Genomic DNA, 21108 nt, shown 5'->3' with positions numbered 1-21108 from the left:
AGACTGCTTTCTAAGTCAGATAGTTATTTATTATTCTCCACTGAAAATTTCTGTCTTTTATTCACAATATTTGATATTTATATTTGGCAGATAAAAGCACACACACATACAAAGTGACAAAGCTGTGTTGTGGTGTATGGGCTTTATTGGCATACATACATATGTCTTACAGTCTCTGTACTTGTAGTGGAATATAAAGATTTAGCTTTAACCTAGTAATGCAACTTTCACACAGACATGTATCAGGGATAGAGTCACAAAGCACTAGTTTACTGCTAAACTCTAGCAAAGCACACTCATCCTTGCTATGCCATATGGCATACTAGCAGGCAAAGGTAGAGACCTATACTGTTGCAGGTCTAAGGCACTGATTTTTATTGTCAAACCTCCCAATTTAGATAGAGGATTTTAACAAACAAACACATTTAACAAACAAAACTACTCTCAGCATCACACTTTTAATAGCACACACACGAACACACACACACACACACACACAATTTTTATGCACCCAGTTATTGATGCGTCTAAGCTACTTTAGCTTACAGTGAGGCTAGTCCTTCTGTTAGAGTGATTTTGAAAGCACAGGTATAGTGTTGTTGCTGGGTCCAGAGTAATGTTTTACCTGGAGAATTTTGTACATCATTCAAACATCAAGACTTTGGTTTCAGTATTCACCATGCTATATTCAGATCAGGTCTCATCTGGGTGCAGTTGTGCTGCTCCACACTGAAAGATGGATCACTGTGCCTTCGTCTCTGAAATGTAAGACACTGACAGAGAAGTGTTTAACTGAAAAGCACCAGAGAGACTTGCCTGAGCATATCATGGGGCCAAGATTGAGTTCCAACTCAAACCTATAACATACATAGAAGCAAACTTTTTTGCAGCAAAATTATTACTTTAGCAGTAAGATACAAACAAGTTTCAGGCTTGTGATAAACTAAAAGAAAGCTAGAGAGAAATAAAGAGAAGTGCATTGGTCAAGTAGTGGCCCACTGTGGCAGTTCTAAATGGCAACAAAATCACTAGTAGCTTTACCCTCTTATCCCAGCTTCTATCTCAACATGCCGACCGTAAAAAGGGTGTGGAGAAACACGCTGCACCCGGTGTCAAGTGGTCAGCTTTCTCTGTACTCCAACAGCTCCCTCATTTCAACAGCTGGATTCTCTACGCTCCTAACCTAACTACCTTCTCAAACAATGACTTCCATATTCCAAAACTGTGACGACTTGACAGTTTTTTTTCTCCCCCATAATAACTGTAAAAATATAAAGATTGTAGTAAAAATAGCCCCAGGGCTAGTGTAGGGGCGCAGTAATACAATCAAATATGACAGTACTGAACACGAGGGAATCCTATAATACTCTTTGATTGCCCCTGAATCTAACAAACATCAACACAAACACTTAAACACTGTAAAAAATGTATAATAATTAACATAGCAGAGGAACACGAAAAAGTCAGTTTAATAACAACACATGGCCGCAAGGTAAATCAAGTATGGACGAAGGGTGATGACGTACATCCTCTCCTTCATTGTGTCCTTATTTAGGCCTCCTTTGTGCTGCTCTTCATCTTCTCAACTGTTTCCTGTAACGAAAAAAAAGAAAGAAAGAATAGTTGGCAGAAATATTGAATCGAATGTATCATTACAGATAAGGAATAAATAAAGATGTGAGTACAAATTTGTATAAGCAACATTTTTAAAAGTATATCTACAACTTTGGTGCTTTATCCATTAAAAGCAACATTTTATTTTGAAGTAAGGACTTCATGACTGAATTTAGCGCACAGCTGGTCACACAAAACTTGTACCCACAGAGCTGCATTTGTTTACAGTGACATTATAAGCTGCCCTTCTGGAGTACAGAGTACATGACCTTGCTGACTCCGCCATGGCCTCAAGCCAGAGCCCTAGTTCTACCTTGTCAACCTCAATCACACAACTACAAGCATTACATTATTCTCTAAGTGAACTGACAGTAAAACCAAGCCCATTGTTAGGCAATTGTATAGCCAAGTGTTTCTATCATTGTTCTACCTTATAAAAGGCTATGCAATTAAAGGAGTGCTTAACAGATTGAGCATTGCACTCTTGTAACCCTGTTGGACTCACGATGGACCGCAGAATGGAGATATTGTTCGCTCGCAGTTATGCTAGTAGCTGCTAAAGTAGCATTGAGCCGCTAGCCACAAGCAGAGCTGAGCCCTGGGCTAAAGAGGGCTGGTAAGCTCTTTTTTTTTTTAAACTCCAAACCCCCAGATTCATTTTTTAATTTTCAAGATGTAGTCTTCAGCACCAACCAATGCTGACTCAAGTGACATCATTTGAGGCATTTTTTTTATCACTTTGCACAGCTCCGTTTGGAGCCCCAAAAGATTTTATACAAATACACACAAATTTCACAAATACAGTAGTACTTTCCAAGACCTGTAAACAGACTTTAATGTGTGAAATTGGCGCCGCTTTAAGACTGCTAGATAATGCAGGCTTTATTAATTTAAGCAGTACTTGATATTCACTCTTAAGAATATATATAACTTCATGTTTCAGTGTCATCAACACAAATCTTGAGGACATTCCTACCCCTCTACTATCTATAATAAAAAGGAAAATGTTGGTAATCATTTGGCTCTTTTTTCTGCCATCTGCCCTCTATTTCATATCCAGTCCTTGTTTTATCGATCTAATTTCGAAAACATTTCTTTATTTCACAGCTTTTGATTTATGATGTATCTTTCCAAGCCAGGAGTCATAAAGCTGCTGTTACCCTGTCTCACTGAGCCATGTTAGGTTGGTACACAGTCACATAAAAATTTACACCTACCAATTCTTCCGTGAATTGTTTTCTGCTGGCTGAGCAGTTTGATTTCAAACGCTCTTTGTCCAGAAACACATTGCAACTAATCAAGGTTATATCCTGAAGGAATCTAAAAGCAGACGCTTGGGTTATTGCTCGTGTCAGTGATATTTCATGGACCTTATAACCAAGTGGAATCCCATGAGCAGTGGGTAGTGAACGAGCTTTGAAATACACTTTAAAAGTTGTGACTAAGGTGATTTATCCTGTAGAGAAATTCTTGGACGCAGTTCAGTTTCTGATTCATGTTGACACTGATGTGATTGATTACATCTTTGTATTGTTCACAGGGGTTTTCAGATTTCAAAGACAGACCTGGTGCTTGTTGAGCTCAGCCACACGGAGGTTCCACTCCTCCTCAGTCATCTCCGCTCCAGCATCTGTTGACTCATCCACAGCTGCCGTTTTATCTGAACAGATAAGATAAACAGTAAAAAAAAAAATGTTCACAGGGCATTTTGTGTAATGTGTGAGTTGATTAAATGATCAAAAGAATATATGGGGGGCAATAAAGTGTCATCTTCGTTATTTTAAATTACCAGTGCAGGTCATAGCAGTGCAGACCCAGTTGCCACATGCACAAACACAGCGGTTACACTCTACTTGGGTCTCTGCTCCGTCCTCATACGTCTCATCCTCCAAGGCACATTCTGCAGAAAGGCACATGACAAACTATTCAGCCGAGACCACAGATAATAGACTGTTGCAGAAACTACATTGGACTGTAATCAATCCCTGTGGCCAAGACTTGTCAGCATTTCAAAATGCCACATAATTCATCCAGTATCTTAATCTTAAAGTCACATGCCTTTGGCCAGTTTTAACTTACAAATGAATAGTCAGCAAGTTTGACAACACCCACACTAAGCAGAACTCGTAAAGCATGTGTGTCAGAGATAAAAAAAAGAAAAAGAAAATAAAAACATTTCCCAAACCCTTCTCTTAAAATGTCCTGGCTCTATATATGTGATAAATGTGGAATTTCTAAATAGAAATACACAAAGCCAGCCAAAATATGTGTGTGTGTGTGTGTGTGTGTGTGTCCTTGAGTCTGATGTTAGTTTTCTCTCTGCTTCCTGTGAACTTTATCCTAGATATATTGACATCGCATGACTGAGCAGACTGAAGTGACTATCACAAAACTCTGACTCTGTCTCAAACTATACAGAGAAGATTAGCAATCTGAAGCTCAATTTGCTTGGTGTCAGGACTGTCAGACTAAACTTAATTCAATTCATCCATATACTGTAGCTACTGGTGTGTAACTTTATGTTACATTATGTCAAACTATTTCTTTAAGCTCACTCTTCTCAGGTGGATTGAAGCCAGGCTTCAGGCAGTTGAGGAACTCATCAAAGCTCAGCTTCCAATCGGCGTTCTCATCAGAGAGCTCAATAAGGGCATCAACACACAGGCTCCTGGGAAGCACAAAGATATATAAAAATACAGATGAATACTAGCTGCTCTATACAGTGACTACGGACCGCTACAGATAACGTAAGCATAAAGAAGAAATGATAATTAGTTCAGAATGGCTTATTCCACAGAGCACAGCTGTTTATGCCAGCATGGGCTCCCGCAGGAGGCCTTCAATAAAGTTTGCACAGGCTAGATTGGGTTCAATGACTTACACTGCGTGCCTTAAAATAGCACTGCAGCACAAAGATAGAGATCTGTATGTGCAAGCATTACCACAGAAGCAAAGGGAATACTACAGTTTGTGAAATAGTGACAAAATAAAAGAGAATGGAAATACTAATAATACTAATACACATTCATTTAAGCATGCACACCCAGAAACACACTGACCGGAGCAGCTTGTTGCTCTCCTGGTCTGCATAGGACTGCAACTCCACAACCGACTCATTTTGCTGGATGAATTTGAGAAGCTCTGAGGAGTCCAGCTGAGCATCACCATTGTCATACGACTGCAGAAACACGGACAGACACGGGGAATGCACAGTTACATTCATTACATACACGTATGTATGGTAAAATAGGAACAATAAGAAATTTCACACTACACTTTTTGATTGATACAAACATTATGCTATCAATTTGTGTCAACTGCATGTGTGTACTGAAAATAATCACTGGGGTTTCTGATAGACAGGTCAGTCTACTCTGCTAGTAAATTTGCAGTTACAGCCACAAAAAATACCAAGAGCACACATTACATTACCACGACAAAACCTTCTGTAGCTCTGATGGTAAGTGATATAAATTTGACATGAGTATCTCAAGTACCGGTTCCACTTACAGCATGGACCTATTTTGTAAATTTGCATGTTTGCATGAGCAGATTCCTGCTTCCTTCTGCGTGGTGATACAGTTGGTAGAAAGTAGTAGTTTGGTAAAAAATAAAATAGTTTCTACATTAAAGAGCTGTGCTGTGGATTATCTCGAGTAATCTGGTTATTATTTCTGGAAACAGTCATTGCTGTTGAGTTTTTCAAATGTTTTTTTTGCCACTTTGAGCACCACAATTCAAGTACCATCCAGTTCCATTATACTTGAGAAAAGGTAGACAGCTCTACAGCCGATTATTACACACGTCAGTTTCATGCTACAACGTGTCAGAATGTCTGCTGTGCAAACAGAGGCTTCTAAAATAGCTGTAGTTGGCAGTAATGGTTTCATTTGACTCAAGGCCCATTAAATGACCTTGTGGTGTCTTCATGGAAGACAGATGAACTGAAAACATTACTGAGAGGCTATATAAAGTTAGCCTTAAGCATACTCTCAAAATGTGCAGAATATTTTTAAAACTGGAAAGAGCAGAAAAATAAATACTGCAGTTTAAACAAATTGTTCAAAGAACCATCTGCTCTTCTGCTTTAGTGCCATTCATTTTAGCTCAGAGTGGCAGGGGTCCTCCTCTGCAGGACTGAGATCCTCATTAAACTGAATTATATCCATCAGCTGACACGCTTGAAAGATCTGTCACATGAATAATTAGACACAGTCTGGTGCAGCTTTAAGGATAAGGGTGGTTGCAGGAGGCTCACGAAGATAAATAAACTAGGGTATTCTGCAAAAAGACTGCTGTGGGGCATTTGTGTCCATTAACTGAGACCAAGGTTCATTCTGTTTTCCTGCAGGGCAACCAACAGAGAAAAGAAGCCCACCTTGAAGTATTTGAGCAGGATGTCAGAGAAGTTGGATCCCTTGACAAACCAGCCGTCTGGGACGACCTCAGTCTGCAGCCACTGGATCACGCGGCTCCTCAGTTCATTGCGGTCAGCAGCATAGCATACCACTGCAGGGGGTGGAATCATTTCAACGGCCTTAATAAATAATCCAAATGATAACAGATCGATATATCTTGCAAGCTAATTAACGATTGACCCCTGTCCTTTTGTGCATATGTCAGTATTATCATGTTTATTATGTCCTTTCCATTAGAACATAAAATTTAGTTATTGCACAGACATACAGTAAAAAGCCAAATCTCAATATCAGACTTAGTTTAAGTGTATGCCACTAAAAACAATTCAATTTGGAGTTTTTTGTATCTCACTAAAACACTGTATGTCCTTAGAACATGCAGTATAATCATAGATATATATGCAAACACGAACTCACCTGGGCTAGCAGCTGCCTGTTCTGTTTTCTTCTCTAAAAAGGTGATTAAAAAAAGAGAAAAAGATTATTTAAAAAAAAAAGGAATTAAACAGCATTGACTCAGATTCAGATTAAAGGAAATAAACTTGGCTGTCACTGAGTACTTGGCCAAAGGTCTGCAAAGGTTTTTCCTGACTGCCTTTTCTGCTACAGCTCTGATCAATGTTCAGCCCAGCGGTGGCACAAAGGGTGTGACATCACCAAGTGTGAAAAGTGAAAGTTCACTCAAGATAAGAGACTAATATTAGATGCATTAATAGATAATTCAAGGCCAGGGACTGGGGTGGCTCCATATGGTTACAACTATCAACCCAGTCACCTCACATATCAGTTCCATGGGCTAGTTCAGAGATAACACAAATCAGTTCAATTAGCTACATACAGTATTTATCACTTAACCCAGCTGACACCAGTTTGTCAGGTGAGTCAAATTCCACCCCACTTAAAGGGGTGCAAAACTGGCCTTTTGACTCTCTACTTATTACAATTCAAAATTAAGTCAAATACTGATGAAAAATGGTTGTGTTATGATTTAGGGTCAGTAGAAACTCATGGTAGATAATAAACTTGAGTGCTTACTGTTCATATTGAGCCAATGCTTAAACAACCAAGCAAAAACAAAATCAGACAGAAGAAGTCTTCAGCATAACTTACATCACTGTGTGAAACATGTTTAAAATATCTGTGTAGAATTGTGGGTTTTAAGTGAAGCCCTCTAGTCTTCTACCCTGTTCGGATTTGGCACCCCTGATCAAAACACTTTATTGCCCCAGATAAGAACACATTTTTGATTATTACTGATTACCTTATTATAGTCTTAATCACACTTAATCACCATTGGAGTTTGTGTGATACAAGTGGAACCTCCAAAATAGCTACTACTGGACCCTGTCGTGTCACATCTTGTGATGTGGTGTCATTCGCTGCTGCTCTTACCCTGGCAATGTCCATCGTGGGCCACCTGGATCTTCAAGCCAGTCAGACAAGCATCCCTGTGGAGCTCACAGTGATTCCTGTAGGTCTTACCATTGCTGCCACACACTGACCTCTTGTGGGGCTTACAGCTCTGGAAAGACAAGGGGAGAAAAGAGAATGACAATGAAGTGATAACTAGGGGAATATTTCATCTCTTGTCTTTTTTTTTTAATTCTTACATTCCTTCTCCTTTCCGGTGTGGCAGTAATGTCACTTGGTCTCTGCAGAGCCAGCACTCACCTCTATACACAGGCAGCTGGGCTCCCCCTTTTCATTAACAGCACACTCTCTGCCAGCTCCACAGAACACATTGGCACATACTTTGCTCTTGCTCTGCAGCTCCTGAAAGAAAAAAAAACACATTTTTGGAACTTTAGAAATACTATTGGTTTCTACAGGTTTTACACACATGGCGGCGCTGTTCGGCTATTAACAGGTCCATTTGAATTGGAAAATGTAGACACTTTTTTCAAATTTATTTTTTTTTTTCCTCAAAGTACCCTGAACACATTTGAACAACCCCATATCCAACTGTAAATGTGGTCTATTTAACATTAACTGCTTCTTGAACACATTTAATCTCAACCTTATTTAAAAGACATGCACATATCAACTCTGAGCCAGCTTGCAAACTTTGATGACATTCCTCCTCTAGGTGGCGCTACCTCACCGACCTGATAAATTCAAATGACCACAACTATGTGGTGATTATTCTGATTTCTCTCTCACTTGATATTTTGCACATTCCATCCTTGTACAGAGTCCTAATATTCCTGGGCCTGATTGAGATATTCTCCAAAAAATATGGCTGCAATCTCAAATTCAGTAACATTATCTATCACTGTGTATTGTTTTCAGATCAAGATCAAGATGCAGATTTTAAAATCCAAACATTTCTGTTGTTAAAATAACAAATTCATACTATTATACTTCATAGTTCCTGCCTTATCCTGGTCTTACTGCACCACCTTATGTTTGCCAGTAGTTGCCATGACAACGCTCAGCTAAAAGAGTGACAGATCAGCTGACCCTACTCTACTTAGAAACGGATGGAAATAGTCTTTAGTGTAGATTAAACAAGGCAATAACTGCAGTAAACAGTATTATCTCTGTGTGTAAGTGATATGGAAACAGAGAATGAAGACCATACAGGCAAGCAGGATAAGACCGAGACTACAACCAAACTGTCAGCTCAAAAAATCTCCTTCCTTAAAATCAAATGTTTATTGTTACTGTGCCTGTTACACTTTCTTTTTTAGTACATTTAAGTCTAATTTCCTCTTGTTGACACATTCACATTCTTTGTTTCTTTATCTTTTGTTTGTTTGTTGGAGAAGATTACCTCTGGGCTTGGCAAAAAAAAGAGTTCACTGGAGCTACAAACCAACCAATCACAAGACGCCAAGCGGAGCTCCAAGAGCTGCTTTATGACCCTCATTACCTCCTCCTTTCCCTATCTGTGTGTCTTTGTATATATGTGTGTGTGTGTGCGTGTGCACAGGGTGTTTCCACATCTGGAGGCTGAGCTGTGTTTTCCTTTAGGCCCATTCCCATGCTCTGTGAAATCTTTTCTCCTCCCTGTTTCTCTAGACTTCCCTCCTCCTCCTTAAGCCACTGTTTCCTGTAACAGCGAGACAGAAAGTTGGCCTTCGGTGTATGAGTGCACGTGAGCTGGCTTCCAAACTGCTGCGTGTGTTTTTGAGTTCAAGTTCTGGTATGTAGGTTAAAATGAGGCTGGATTCTTGTGACCAAACTCTAATAAGCTCACTAATGATAGAATATAACAAGAAGGATGCAGGGAGGCTGGGGGGTTGAGTCACATGCATCGCAGTAACAGCTTTAACCCCAAAGTGGTGAGAGGAGAGGGATTGTAGGGTTTTGGTTCATTTCTATGCATGATTTAAACACACACACACACACACACACACACACACACACACACACTTGCACTCTAATGTTGAGGTCATGGAAAAGCTTCAAAGCAATCCCTGTGGCTTTGAGCATGTTGGACAATTCAGTTTGTTAGACACAGATGGGCTGGAAGCCTGTTGAAACCTGTAGTAACCTCCAATGAGAACATGAATAATGGATGAGCTTCTTAGATGAATCTGGTATAAACGCAGAGCCCTGTCTGTCCATATCATTCCGAGTAGAACCAGCAGAGGATTCATGACATTTAGCTAATGAACACAGAGGCACCAGACTCTTTTTTTCAGCTGATTCAAGTGGATTGTTGCTATGGTGAGAGCATGTACAGGCTCCTGTTGTGGCAAGATCACAGAAGTGTCAATCAAAAGAGGCAAATGGACCCAAGCCCCATAATGAGATTACAGCAGAGCCTGTTGTTGAGATTTTATGATTGAGACAGCGGACAAAGCCACTGTAATGTCACCCAACCAACCTTCAACAAACCAGGGAAGTGAGGTTGCCTTATGTGGTCATAAATCATGCCTGCGTGTAGCCTTCATTGTAGCCATGAACAGGAGTGGGCAGACATGTGGTAGCTCCATATTTAATCTACAGCCATACTGATCCTCTCATCTAACACTTGGCAAGAAAGCGAATAAGTGTAATAACCAGAATGTAAAAGCAGTTTTAGAATATCTTTTTTTTTTTACTCACTATTGAACTCCCGCACACAGTGACCAGAAACCTAGATAAGGTGCATAGGGGAACCACAGTACAGTTTCTATCAAAGTAATAGCTAGCATTCAGGTTTCCTTAAACCCAGACATAGAGTTATTTCAGAAACCAAGACATGAGGTTTAAATGCACAAACAAATAACAGGCATACTAGAGTGCATGCAAACACACTCATTAATCCAATCACCATCAGAGCATACATTAGAAAAAAATTTACAAACTCAGCACAAACTAACCAAACACACGCTGTGTGTGTCCTACTTAAATGACATCAATTTTTCATTGCAGCCGACAAACGCTGCCTTATTTTCCTTCTTTCACATTTAAAAACAATCACAAGAGCCGGAGCTCTGATAAGTGACTGGTGAATCATAACAGACTAAGCAGAGCCCTTCATACAGAAAACTGCCTCAAGCATTAAACTGATTTCATATATACACATTTCACGGTTCATTTTTCCTCAACTCCTGCCCTTTGTCTTCCAAATTTTCCATTTCAATCTTTTGTCAGGAGTTTGTAATTATTTAAAGAAGATTAAAAGATTTAAGTGATATTTCTCGAAACCCTCGGTGCATAGTTTTCATCTTCATATCTCTGCGTTGTGCCTCTCTATTCTCCTCCGCTGTAATTCTCTTTCCCAGTGCCATGCCCTTTTACGGCTGCAAGAGGCATGCCAGTGAGCTGAGACCAGGTTTACAGAGCTAGATGGCAGTCGTTGGAACATAAGTGAGCAGCAAGAGAAAGAAGAAGAAGTTGTGCAGAGAGTCTGACTATTAAGATACAGGGAGATGGTGAAGATGTAACAGGGTGGGGCTTTCACCCCTGCCACGTGTTGAATGACTCCATGCTGAGGCAGAATGGTGTTAAAGGGCAATGTGGTCTCACTTCACTTGAAAATTTTAAAAAATCTCTTTCATTTCCACTGCTTATGAGGATGCAGGCAGTACAACAGCAACATCAAATGTCTGCACCCACTGACACATAAAAAACACATTAGGACATCCATCTGCATGTCTTTCTGCATCTGTCCAAACACACAGAGCAGTTTGAGTAATGGAGCCTATCCGCCTTCAGCTGCATGTTTTGTGCATATGTGTCTGTGTGTATGTGTGTATCTCGGCGATGCTTCATTGATCTAGCAGGCCAATCAATGCTTCTCTCCTGTGGGTGTCACTTTACAGCCACTGTGAATCCTATTCCCACAATGCACCCTGCCCCTCATTAGCATAGAAAACATTGATTTAGAGACTGCAAACACCCTGTCCTGGGTATGCAGTAATAAACAACAGCATAATGGAAGTTAAAAATAAAGGTATTAAATACTGAATTTAACCATTCTGTTAATTAATTATACAACAATATCAGTTTAATCCGCTTGATCGGTTTATTGGGCACACAGAGCTTAATTTAATGCAATCCAATACCACATCCCTACATTAAATCATTGTCATACTGAGCTTTTCTTGAGCCTGTGTTAGAGAGATGTTGATTCAGCATTATGCTCATTGTGGGGACTGTGCCCTTTGGTGCTGTTGAATAGTCCTGCATTACAAAAAGGTGAGAAGTGGTTCAGCTCCTGTTACATCAGCATCTCTATATGACGCTGTTTCAACAGTAACTAAGCATGATAAGCTTCATAAAGACAGGATTCGTTGCAGGGCCGTTGTATTGGATATTATTGTACTGGGTGTAGCTAGATGTATCTAGTAAACTGCAACCTAAATGTGAAAAACACAATCAGTTGATGACACAATTTCCTCTTTTCCCTGAAGTATTTTAAGTCTGGTGAGTGTTTTTATGAATAAAATATTATGCTATTTGACAACTTAAAAGATCAAAACACACTCATCCCAGGAGGCTGCAAGTAACTCTGTTTCTGTTTATTTTGGTCACTAGTATACATTTCATTATGCATAATATATGTCCAGCCTGTCTGCAACCCAAGAAAAAGGGGTCAAATGAGTCTATCCTCTGACATGCTTTTCCCTCAGATCGGTCACAGCAAAATCTGAATAAAAAACAAAAATCTGAATGGAAGCAGTTAATTGTGTTTTAATTATATGACTACTAAATTAAGAAAAACAAAAAGGGTAAATTATTATAAGAATGAAAAACTGCTCACATATTTTGTTTGGCAACCCCCCTTCCCCCAAACTCACAGTTATTCATCAAAGAAATTATATTTCAGAACTCATTAGGGAGCTTTAACAATGATGCTGACACGAACAGACGAGGCAGTCAAGTCAATGCCGGCATTAAAGATTCCAACTGTGTCCTGAAGGCATCAATCTGTCTCCATTTAGAGAGTTCTCAGCTGGCATTTATAATCAGCAAAACTTAAAACAGAACTGTAATACTAAACCTTTTATATGGTTGGGATGGAGATACAATGTATATATGAAGGCATGAAAGGAATAGTTCAACAGTTTGGGAGATACACTTATATTTACTTTCTTGCTTAGAGTGAGGAGAGGATCAATACCACTCTCACGCTACAGCTAGCAGCATGTTAGCTTAGTTTAGCATAAAGACTGGAAAAACAGCTCTGTGCAAACATATGTACAAAAGTATATACACCGATCAGCCATAACATTATGACCATCTGGGCACCCTGGTGGTCATAATGTTATGCAGCCCCATACGCAACAAACTGCGATGCACTGTGTGTTTGTGTTTGTAGTTGCAGATTACAAGCCCCTCGCCTCACCCTCCTGTTCCAACTATGTATAAGAAACTGCTGTGGATGCAAAATGTGAAAGGCCCTATCTAGAGCCAGTTTTTGGTTGGTCCATTCTCGGACTGCAGAAACATGACGGACTATGTAGATAAAAAAAGCTCATTATAAGGTAACAAAAAACATAATGATTCTTATTTTCTGATGATTATACACTAATAAAAACATACCTATGAATATTAAAGTTCCATTTCTGCTTAAAGATCCTCTGAAGTTACACACTGGACCTTTAAGCTAAGCTAACTGCTGCTGGTTGTGTAGAGACGGTACAGACACTGTGGTGTCAATGTTCTGCTTTCTATTCTACTGAGTTGTGTGCAGTGTCTCCATTAACATGTATCGATTCTAGGTGTGTGAAACTGCATGTGACTGAAAGCAGAACACTGATATTGTTTGTTTCTTACCTACAGTGACTTCCTTCCCTACATCTTGTACTTCACTACAGAGAGTCTCAGACTTGACAGATGGACAGACAAATGCGCGCACAGCAAGGTAACTTCACCCTCACCACCTCAAAATGCAACCCAGTGTTTCACAAGCATGTTTCTAATTACATCGAGGTGAAATAATGGAAGGGGAAAATGAGGTGAAGGTGAGGGATGTAGACGAGACAGAATGAGTAGGTAGGGGGGTGACATTCCTGAGCTATGTTGTGCCCCAGCTGGGGTCCGACAGAGTTCGTCTTGAGCCAAAATCTCCTCAGTATTTAGGTCAGAGAGGTGGCCCCACTCTCCCCCTCTCCAGCATGTCCCGCTCTCCTCCGTGTTGTCTCTCCAGCTCTAGATTGTCCAACGCTCATCAGCTTTCATGAGATGTGGGCTTCTGCCCATAAAGACCTCCCTCTAATGTCTCTTTCTCTCTAACCAGGCCTTACCAGAAGAGAAGTGGAGCACAGCCAAAGAAGAATGAGAACCACTCTTACTCTGTGTACGCTAACTATGAACTAGTTTCCTCCTTTAAGGAATTTATTTCACAGGGGAGAAACATAACAGACGATTGTCGACTCCAGTTTTGAATCATTACAGAACGCTGTAACATTTGTCCTCAATAATTAAAGCGCTTCCATTATTTTCTTTCTTCTGAACACGTTGAGTTGTATCTTCATACATATCAAGTTCAGTCTCATTTTTTCTGTACTTGACAGCCTCTTGATCTCACACATACACCACAGCCTCCACTGAGAAACACACATTAAATCACCGAAATGACATAATCTACTGACTTCCTTTGAGCTGAGATGCCCGTTAGTATTTCATGGATTTATATGAGAATGAGTTGATAATGGAACTGGCTGGGATGTGTCCTTGGAATAATGAGGCCAAAGTAAGACTAATTTGAGATATGAGCTCTTTGTAAGAGCTCTACGGGCGGTCTAAGACGCTCTCTGAGGGGCCAGGTCTGAGATTAAAACTGCAGAAACAAAAAGGGCCCTTGGTAATGACTAGTTTACACTGATCAGCCTACTCTTCTGTTTCTTATTCAGTGTGAAAGGAATGCACCAACGGACAGGATGATGTCACTCTGTCTGCAGCCTCTTATTTTACACCCACCAGGCCCAGTACCAGAGAAATGAAATGTAACAACTACACCCTGAAAAAATTAAGAAGAAGAACCAAAGGGAAGAAAGATAAACAGAAAGGAGACAGGAGGGAAGAGAGAGAGAGAGAGAGAGAGAGAGAGAGAGAGAGAGAGAGAGAGAGAGAGAGAGAGAGAAAGAAAAAGTTAGAAAGAGCGAAAGAAAGGCAGGAAATAAGTCACGGTCTGGGCAGAGCCACATCTGCTAGCAGTTAAAACGTCACCAGAGAACATAAAATGCTATGAACACAGCACCTCCCTTGGCCTCCCCTCCCCTGTTCACCCTGTTGACACACTGCCGAGACAAAAGTGTCCCCTGTCCTTACCCCACCACCTGACCCATGTCAATCCCATATAGAACTGTGCCATTTTCATCCATCCAATCCTCTACCTTCTGTATAAAGTACTGATTTCTCTTTAAACATAGATGTCTGTCTTTCTATGATTCTTGATCCAATAATTTCCCTCCTAAAATCCTTTCTCCCCCTTTACTCCCACCCTTGCTCTGTTCTGGGCATTTTTCCACTGCCAGGAAGGGAGGGAGGGAGGAAGGCAGGGAGAGAGGAAGGGAGGGAGGGCCCACGCTAGGCTCAGGCCAGGGGAATGAGTAAATTCCCTGCCCTCGTCTCTGCTCCCTCTTTGAGGCCAGTATTGGGGCTAACGGCTGGAACATGTTTGTAGAAGGAAAAAGGCCCATTTCCAGACTGCACGGTGTATTTATGTATGTTTTTCTGTATGCGGCCATTTAAAATCTGTTCTGAAACCACAACCTTTATCATGTCAGAGAGTCAGTGGGCCTGTGATAATACACCCACACAACTTAATCTGGGACATAAACCAGGCACCTTTATATCTTATTTTTCCCCGTAGTGGAAGTAGTCCCGTTACTGGTTCAACTTTGATAAATAAACACAGGGTTGAAAATAATTAATTAAATTAGTCGATAACAACTAGCCAGTTTCTCAAGGTTGAGAGTTTGTTGCTTTTATCTTCTATTTAAAGATGCAATCCTGGGCTCTGGGAGATGGGAAACAGTGGATAGTTTTTGACATTTGCAGACAAAAAGATTCATTGATTAATCAAGAACACAATCAGCAGATTAATCGATAATGAAAATACTCTCTGGTGCAGCTCTAAAGTCAGTGTCCATTGACCGGAAACTGCTGATAATACAATCAAATCATTAGCTTTTGCTACTTCTATGTTGTGTTTGAGCGAAGGATGTTTGGCTGTATATCTTTTTTTCATACACTTTATCATACTTCAATACACAAGCAACGATATAATACATAACAGAATAACCTCATCTGAATCAGACCATGATATGCAATTAAAAGCTCAGAAGATCTAGAACAGTAAGCAGGTCTTTGAGCTTAGATTATTGTGTTATATATACTGGTCTAGAAGGTCAGGCATGAACCGGAATGAATAAAATAGTTTGTGTGGGGAATGCGTGTTATTTCAATGTTGTGGATAGATTTATGCTCCCCAGAGGACCTGTGTTTAACATGTTAACCCCAACAAGAGTCTCTGTTGATCTCGTTGACACCATACCGGCTGACCTGCAATATCCCAGTGTCAAATCATTTACACAAAAAACATGTACGGGAAAAAGATTAAAACACATTTTTGTGTTTTAAAAATAAGTTTATAACCTATAGTTTTTACACACCTGAGGGTACGAACGTTTAGCAGACATGGATGATTTCATATTCCACAGCTCTGATCTAACCAAATCTATCTGACATCACTATTATCAGCAACAACAAACAAACACCAGTTCTGACTCTTTAAATGTTTATTTATTTTTTAGTAAGGTTAAAGCCTATCTTGCAATAATTCCAAATAAATTATTATTAATATCAACCGATAATTCGACTATAATTTATAAACAACTTCAGAACACTGAAAAGGTGTAAATGGTCCACTTTTTAAGCTGTCGCAGTTGTCAAAGCTTTCTAGGTAATGGTGTAATGGAATTCAACAATTACAGCTAGAGAGAACAATGCCAGCCAGTTAATCACTCATCCCACAGTGACCCTCTTTTCACCAAGCAAACTGCATTTGAGACACAGGGCCTGATCTCAAGGTGTGTCCTCTACACAGGCCGCTGGATACAGGATGATCTCTGGTGGAAGTAAATGTGAAGTATCAGGATGTTTTTTTTGACAATTTATCTTATCGGAAAACTGCTGAGGCAACGTTGAACTGAGGTAAAACGGAGTGTCCTTGGAATTCAAAAATTTTTTCAACACGTCACACTAATGATGTTGATTTATTGCCTTTGACTGCGAACTAAAAGGAGGAAAACGAAGGGAAATTGTCGTCCTTCATGACTTGCATTCAGGAGGCATGACCGGGTCCTCTCCTCTCAAGTGAAGTGCTTTAAGTCTCGCCACCTATACATACGTTTAACTTTTAGCACGCGTGAGTAAGTTAGTATGTTGCAAATTCATTATCTCGTATTCACAAACCCTTTGAGTAGACTTTAGTGCCGCTCTTTGTCTTTCCTGTGTGACTGTGTGCGTGTTAATTCATGTGTGTAGTGCCTCTGAGTGCAGAGTGCCGGTAATGATAAGACACCAGTACAGCTGGTTAGCTAAATGAGGACTCCTTTTATGCCAAGCCAAGAGTGAAGAGAACACACTGCAGGGACATGAAACACAGCACATCCCCCTCTTTCTTTCTTTCTTCCTACCCCCTCACTACACAGCCAAGTCTTACCTCACCCACAATCTCCCCTGCTATAATTGCATGACTGTGGCTCCATCTCCTCTCTGTTTTACATCACTCTATCTCACCGTCCTCAGCAATCCCTGCGCAAGATCCATGACTGGATGCTGGGCTACAGTAATTAGAGCAGGCTGATACAGGCAGAGGACACAGCGTCCCCTCATGCTCATGTTCCCTACACCTGGGCAGATATTTTTAGCCCACCTTGGATGAGAGAGAACAGGCATCAACATGGCAGCATGGCAGGGTGCCTGAGATGCTGTGGCTCAATCAGAGGCTGCAGATCCAGGGCACCAACAGGGGAACCTTCTTCTTCTTCTTCTTCTTCTTCTTCTTCTTCTTCTCCTATCTTCTTCAACCCGTCTTTATCCTCTCAACTCTTGGACTGTCTGAGAGGAAAGAGAGCTTTTCTGGTCGCCTTGTTGGGCTCACTTCCTCTTGACGTCTCTCGTATTTTTCCAGATCCAGAGCCGGTGCAGATAACTAAATTAACCACTGTGTCATTCCACCCCATCACCGCAGAGAACGCAGGATAACACAAACACACTGCATGTCATAAAAACATAAATACAAACACTCCACTCTCTCTGTTTAGTATATGCAAGTGTGTGTGTCCCCTGAGGCCGCCAAAAACTCTTATGACTTTCATTCTGCCTGCATCTCGACCTCCCTTGCATACCAAGCTCCCGGTGTGTTTGAGTAAGGCTCCAACATTTTATTCACAAGATGCATATCTCGCATCCAGCCTGCACACACACACACTTTTCCACCACAGAGTCCTGACCCTGGCCGCCCTGCCACACTACATCTCTGAGCCGCTTGTCTTCAAACGCTGCAATTTCTCACCTCAGGAAGCACACAGGCATTGTCCTTCATAATAAATCACGAGTTAGTGTCCAGATTTTAATATCCTACACTCATGCCAGAAAACAAATACATGTATTCACACACAGAGAACCCCGGGTTTCATCGGTCTTTCCAGCTCTTTTATACTGTGTATACATTAAATCTAACACACATTCCCTCAACGAAACATAACCTAAATACATCAGATCCTCTCCTGCGATAGCTTCGCTCCAACTTGTTGACCTCTTTCAGACAGCACATTGGAATGCCAGTTCAGGCCCTTCCCACGGCCAGTCAACAGGCCATATATTATCAGGGTAATTACCTTAAGAGAATAGATGCCTTTCTAATGCCTCCACATTAACTTTGTGGGTAAACTCCACAGACTCCTCTGTGTGCTCTGTCTTCACCATGCCATACCTCACAGATCACGGCCATGAATCCAATAAAGGCGCACACAATGGCACATTTTCCAGCCAGCGGGCAAAGGTAGGGACGGCAGTGGAAGGTCAGCGGGGAGGGGGGCCTACATGTCGCGCCATGAGTAATGTTGTGGCAGTTGAGACGCTAATGGCCATCTGCGTAAAGCTATAAAGATAGACCGGGCGCCAGACAATTGGTTTATCTTGTGTTTCACATTTGGCGTAGCTGTAAGTGTTTGAAAAATCTATCCTCTAATTAGGCTGCAGCTATTTCCTCAGCCTCCAACTGTTGTGCAGGTCAACAGAGGAGTCAACACAAAGCCAGGTGTTCAACAGCTGTGTCCGGTGAGGGTTTAAGGCCATCAACAACCACCTGGTGCCTGCGTGCGTGTGTGTGTGTGTGTGTGTTTCTATATCTTAAAGGAATAGTTTGCTTATTCGCTTTTTCATATGAGAAGTTAATCTAACAGCACATTATCTCTTGTGTTTACTCAGAGGTTGGACTACTTAGCGCTGCAGTGTGAGACCCATAAGGTGACAATTCTCACAACCCCTTGAGTACACAGGCAAACACACATGCACTCCTGACTGACCACCCAAACACAGTGTTTGTATGCCATTACAGCAGCTGCCAATTGGCAGGGCGTTTTGCACCAAAGCATCCTACAATACCGATGATGAGGGGCCATCAAACCCAATGGCGAGCAGGGTTTTTGTGAGATACACGCAAACACCATCACTCCCTCCTTTTCTTTTCACAGCTGTCCGTCACGCTTGTGTCACTGTGGTCCTCTGTTAACTTAACAACTCCACAAAAACGACTAGGAGGAGTGTATTTCTGTGTGTGGTCCAGCAGGATGCAAAATGTGAGTGTTTGTTTTAGGCAACAGCAAAAAACAAAAGGAAAAAAAAGAAAGAGAAACCATACAGATGCCTATCACTGAACTGAATTATATGTGCAATCATTTTTAGTCCCTATTGAAAGGAACCATTCCCAGTGGCAATTTAGTTTAAATTGTGAGGCTGATTGTCTCCACAATGAAGCTCATAATTGCGCAGAGTGCCAACAATAATACCATAATTGGTTCTCCTTAAGAAGATAAATACTATTTTTAAAAAAAGGCTCTGTGCTTGTTTTCCCCCCACATCATCGTGTTGTTGATAATAGACTGACTCCGACCTTTTCCAGATGTTTTCTAGCTGGTCTGTGAACAAAGCTGCTGTGTTAAGGCTACACCATAAGGACAGAGCGTTTTGGTACAGATGTGTGTGTTACATATCTGAAACCCTACGAATCAAATATTTTAGTTTCAGAGTAGAAATAAAAAAAAAAAAACTTACCTCGGCGTTACAGACAGCCACGGCCAGCAGAAGGAGCACAGACACACTTGGCGACATCTGGAGAAAAAAAAACAGAAAAAAGTAAGGTTTTAGAGAAGACAGACAGGTGATAAAAGTTCAATATTTCCACCCGTTTCCACACCAGTTCATCGGTTACGGTTAAGGTTACTTTCAATTCTCTACGTTACCATTTTGTTGGGGAGAAAAAAAGAAAGCTTCTCCGCTCGGAAAATGCGCTCGGAGGAGGGGAGCTGGTCTGGATGTTTGTCGGGACGGAGGCGAGCAGGAGGTCCGTGATTTCAAGAAATCTGAGGAGCGCTGAGGAATTCGTGCCAGTCCGTCGGTCCCTCCTCCTCCTCCTCCTCTCTGTCCACCGGGCCAATGAAAACATGTGCACTCCTCCGAGGACGTTTACACAGGAGTAGAGGAAGGGGAGGAACCGAGGAAAGTGAGTGTGCATTTGTGTGTGTGTGTGTGTGTGTGTGTGTGTGTGTGAGTGCCTCCTTAAAAAATTACGTGATACTACAAAATGGTTGTACAAATAGGCTACATTTAGCAAGAAATGAAGATTTCACTGTGTGTGTGTGTGTGTGTGTATGAGATGTTTTCAGATCATTCGGAGTGCCTCTAGTAGTCCATTACTTGTATGAAGAAACAAAAGGAGCAATCAAATTGACATGTATTTTTGGCTGGACCGGGGTTTTTTGGGTTGTCAGGCCTATAAAAGTCTCTGATGAAGTTACACCAGTGGGCCCCAACTGTTGGATTTTCATTCCTGGGTGTTGCTGTTTCAGAAAGGATTTGGCACAGTCCTCAACTATCTGATTTACTCTGTGAAACTGTTCTCAGGAGGGGTTTTCAGTCCTCCATCTTATCATTTGGCCACAGTTTAGCACATTGAACATGGTGTTAACCACGTTTCTTTCACAATTGCTCATAATGGTTTTATCAGTTATATAAAGCAGTTTTATATTTGGTTACTAGTTCGCAGAGGAGCTCCAAACCAAACAGACGAGCTACTGGAGCTCAAACTGCTGAAACAGTAAATGCTGGTTCTGATAGAAAGGTGTCCAAACACACAGTGCATCGCAGTTTGTTGGAATGGGACCGCATAACATTATAATGGCCACCTGGCATAATATGGCTGATGATCGGTGTACATCACCGTGATAGAAAATTACCTAAAATGCCAAAAACCATCCTTGGAAAAGTTTATTTGATGTGTACCTAGATCTTTTTGTTTGGCCCATGCTAACATGCAGGCTTTATGACGAGCTACCAGAGGGCAATCAAGATGTTTTGGCTTTACTTTTGGAGAGATGTCATGTTGTCCATCTTTACATATGTCGAT

The 21108-nt window shown here is 41.1% G+C and overlaps 1 protein-coding gene across 1 annotated transcript; it reads right to left on the bottom strand.

Moving 5' to 3' along the window:
- Window positions 1-127: 127 nt before the first annotated feature.
- Window positions 128-20113, bottom strand: fstl1b (follistatin-like 1b). The gene is made up of 11 exons (XM_051403511.1): window positions 19946-20113; window positions 19758-19814; window positions 7704-7805; window positions 7425-7554; window positions 6450-6482; window positions 5993-6123; window positions 4674-4792; window positions 4170-4282; window positions 3404-3514; window positions 3180-3274; window positions 128-1593 (listed from the first exon to the last, which is right to left on the bottom strand). The coding sequence occupies exons 1-11, from the start codon at window positions 19946-19948 to the stop codon at window positions 1552-1554; spliced, it is 936 nt and encodes a 311-aa protein (XP_051259471.1). The 5' UTR covers window positions 19949-20113; the 3' UTR covers window positions 128-1551.
- Window positions 20114-21108: the final 995 nt, after the last annotated feature.

This window comes from Dicentrarchus labrax, unplaced genomic scaffold, assembly GCF_905237075.1.
Source record: "Dicentrarchus labrax unplaced genomic scaffold, dlabrax2021, whole genome shotgun sequence".
NCBI classification, from domain to species: domain Eukaryota; kingdom Metazoa; phylum Chordata; class Actinopteri; family Moronidae; genus Dicentrarchus; species Dicentrarchus labrax.
The sequence above is the reverse complement of the archived record's forward strand: the minus strand, read 5'-3'. Positions and strand labels throughout refer to the sequence as shown.